General features: G+C 51.0%; 1 protein-coding gene across 1 annotated transcript; it reads right to left on the reverse strand.

Moving 5' to 3' along the window:
• Positions 1–1413: 1413 nt before the first annotated feature.
• On the reverse strand, positions 1414–3324 carry GPR12 (G protein-coupled receptor 12). Its single transcript, XM_023762018.1, has 2 exons — positions 3147–3324; positions 1414–2435 (listed from the first exon to the last, which is right to left on the reverse strand). Exon 2 carries the CDS (start codon positions 2419–2421, stop codon positions 1414–1416), a length of 1008 nt encoding a protein of 335 aa, XP_023617786.1. The 5' UTR covers positions 2422–2435; positions 3147–3324.
• Between the last annotated feature and the right edge of the window lie 233 nt (positions 3325–3557).

The raw sequence follows: 3557 nt of genomic DNA on the forward strand, positions 1-3557 counted from the left end.
GAAGGTGTCCCAAACATCTGTCTGTGCTAACAGAAATGATGCTCAGACACAATGATTTTATAATATGTTTAAAATCAGTTCTTCTGTGTAATATTCTCGTGAAATTCTTGCTCTCTGAAAACAGGCAATACAGTTTTTATTGCATTTAAGTTGGTTTTTTGGTGAAAAGAAGAAAAAGAAGTTGAAACTTAACTTTTCATGAATAGCCACTGGTGAACTTATATGATATGTCACCATCAGATATGGGTGCTATGTACACACAAAAAAGTAATAATTAAAAAAGGAGACCACCTGTTTCAAATGCATTTTACACCATTGATAATATAAACCAGAAATATGTGGTCTACAATATTTAATTCTATTTGTCTCAATCAAGAATAACTTAATTCATTCTTAGATGAAGATAGGAAAAAGTGATGTTTTTCATATTATGTGATAGCTTTACATTGATTTATATTTCAGAATATACTGAAATATATTTAATCTACTTTCAAGAGATGTTATTAATTTTTTCTTTTTGTTTCCTAAAAACAATGAGACTGTAGCTTGAGAAACTACAAGGGTGAATCCAACTTCCTATGTAAATAAAACAAATTTCATAATTCACTTTTAAAGGACATATTAAAAACCTTTGTTGAAAAATGACGCATTTGATTCTGGATTTACATGACAACATTTGAAACTAGTGGTCCAGCTAATACAGGCAACCATGCAGAAAGAGTTACAACATTCATAGAAATACCAGAGTAATTCCTGTCAACAGTAACTGCTGAAAGTAAAGAAAGGATGAATAAGAACAGGTTCACAGTTTCGGTGCTGGTAACTTATTATTGAGTTCATGTTTACAAAATCAGGTTTCTTCCAAGCAAAAGCATGTAAAATATTTTCACTGGCATGAAAGAGACTGTATTCTGTTAGATACATGTAGTATTGAAAATCTACCTTGACATATAAAAAAAAAAGTCTGGAAAGAGTAACTTCATTTTCCTCAATAACTCCATTTTATTTTAAAGTCCAGGTAAAAATTCTGGAACCAGTTTACTTTCTAGAACATCATGGCCTTGTCAAATCCCTTCCTTTTTGACCCACCATCAACCTTCCAAACAAAATATAAAGCAAAAACCCTGCCTCCAAATAAAATATAAAACAAATCCCCCACTCCTAAACAACAACAAAACGTTGAGCAAAGACCTCAACAATTTTTTTTAAAGTGTGAAAACACAGGTAACATTATTTTCACTCCAATCACTTAACTGATCTGAATGAAAGTTTCACGAATGCTAAGTGTTTCTGTGGCTCCAAAGAGAATCCCGCATACAGAATCTAAGGAAAGCATCTGGACCAGTCGCCAGGCAGTGGAAGTGCTTGGTAGATGCAGCATTGGGTGGGCAGCATCCTGTCATTGGAAGGCTGCTACACGTCGCTGGGGGACCGCGTTCTCTGGGAGAGGCTGGATGGGATGCAGCCGCAGCAGATGAGGCAGAGGGCTTTCTGGATCTCTTGGTTTCTGAACGCGTATATGACAGGGTTGATGATGGAATTGTAGGTGGCGGGCAGGAGGGTGGCGTAGGTGTAGATGGAGGGATAGGTGTAATCAGCTATCAAGGAATAGAGGGTAAAAGGCATCCAGCAAGCAGCAAAGGTCCCCAGGATGATGGCCAGGGTGGAGACCCCTTTCCGGGTGGTCACATAGTGCGAGGTGGCCAGGAAGTGGTGCTGCAGGGCTATCTGGTGGGCGTGCCTCATGACGATCTTGCAGATCTGGATGTAGAGCTGAAGCATGAGCGCGAACATGAAGAGGAAGGAGATGGAGAGGATGGCCGTGTTGTTCTTGGTGAGAGGTCTGACCACACTGCAGGTGGACTCGTCCCGGAGGCAGTTCCAGCCCAGGATGGGCAGCAGTCCCAGGCAGATGGAGGTCCCCCAGAGCATGATAAGCATGACATAGGTAAACGTGACTGTCCTCTCCGAATGGTATGTCAGAGCGTAATACAGGGAGAGATAGCGGTCCACGGTGATGGCCAGCAAGCTGCAGACAGAGGCAGAGAAAGAGGCGACAATGAGGCCAATGGTGACCAGCCTGGTGGCTTCCGACTGAAGCAGGTAGGCAAACACAAAATTGATGATGAGTCCGACGCCGGCCAGCAGGTCTGCCAGAGCCAGGCTGCCGATCAGCAGGAACATGGGCGCTCGGAGGCTGGGGTTGTGGAAGATGATAAGGACCACGATGGCATTTTCACAGGAGATGAGAGTTCCTGAGGTACACAGGACAATGTCCCAGGGGTTCACCACGAGCTCCGGCTCTGGCTCCACAGCGGGAACCTGGGAGGAGACGGCAGCGGAGGCGTTCTCCACAGGAGCACCCGCATCTAAGTAACCCCGGAGCAAGCCGCTGAGATTGGCCTGCGGGTCTCCGGTCATTTTAACCCCGTCCTCTTCAACAAAAAGACAGTCTTTTAATGGACAGGCACAGCAGGGGGACAGTCCAAGATCATGCAGAACTACACAAAAAGACAGCCAGCCCCTCTTCAAACACCGCTAGCAGATGCCACAAGCTTCGTGAATGACAAACTGTTACGAAATAAAACAAAAGCCAAAGTCTCCGTGATTTAAGACTCACTATGAAAAATGCCGTGTGGCACTGGGGAAAGCACAGGAAAGGACCTCAAAACACGGCTGCCAGTGAGGCAGGCCCCCAGGGGCGGCGCGGTCTGTGTGCCGAAGTGCGGGGGACACACTCCATCCTCTCCCGCAGCCCAGAACGCGCAGCTACTTGCCATCTGGCCGCCGGAGCACCGCACGCCGGCCGCAGCCACAGTCCAGAGCCTGGGTCATCCCGATGGAATTTATAAGTCGTCCGATTCCACGGAGCTCCCACCCTCTAAAATATATCCCCGGCGCGCGTGCACACACTCATCCACACCCCCAGCCAGAACAAAGAGGGGTCCGGGCTTCCCCCACGTGCACAAAAGGCCGGTGAGTGCACTGGAGGTGTGGAGACAGGCAGACAGACAGACAGACCGGCCGACTGATGCTCAGATTCTGCAGCCACTCCCCTAGCGGCAGGGACGGGCGGCGGACGCGACGGGGACAGAGAGGGCGCTGGGCCCGCGGCCCGCGGGGGCGAGGGTCGTCCGGGGGGTCACCTTGGCGCGCGCAGGCCGAGGGGGCTCCTCCGGTGCGTCCGCGGCGCGCGGCGGCTCGGGTCGCAGGTGGCCGGCGGCGGCGCGGGGCGGCGGCCGTGGGAGGAGCCGGGAGGCCGGGGGCGCGCTCGGCGCCAGGTGAGCAGCGGGCGCCAGGTGAGCGTGCAGCTGGGCTTGCGCGTCCGGCCTCCCCACCCGCCGGCCGGGCTCAATGCGCCCCGCACGCGCGTGCGCCCGGCCCCGCGCCCGCACTGCGCGCTCCCGCACACCGGAGCCCGGGATGCCGGCGCGCGACCCCACGGGCAGGAGGCGCGTACCCCATGCGGCGAGAGCCCCGCACCGCCTCAGGGAGGGAGAGAAGCTGGAGGTCGAGAAATGCACCCTCATCCTCCCTGCCTGCCGCCCGCATCCCAC

Source organism: Myotis lucifugus, unplaced genomic scaffold (genome assembly GCF_000147115.1).
Source record: "Myotis lucifugus unplaced genomic scaffold, Myoluc2.0 scaffold_227, whole genome shotgun sequence".
In the NCBI taxonomy this organism is placed as follows: Eukaryota; Metazoa; Chordata; class Mammalia; order Chiroptera; family Vespertilionidae; genus Myotis; species Myotis lucifugus.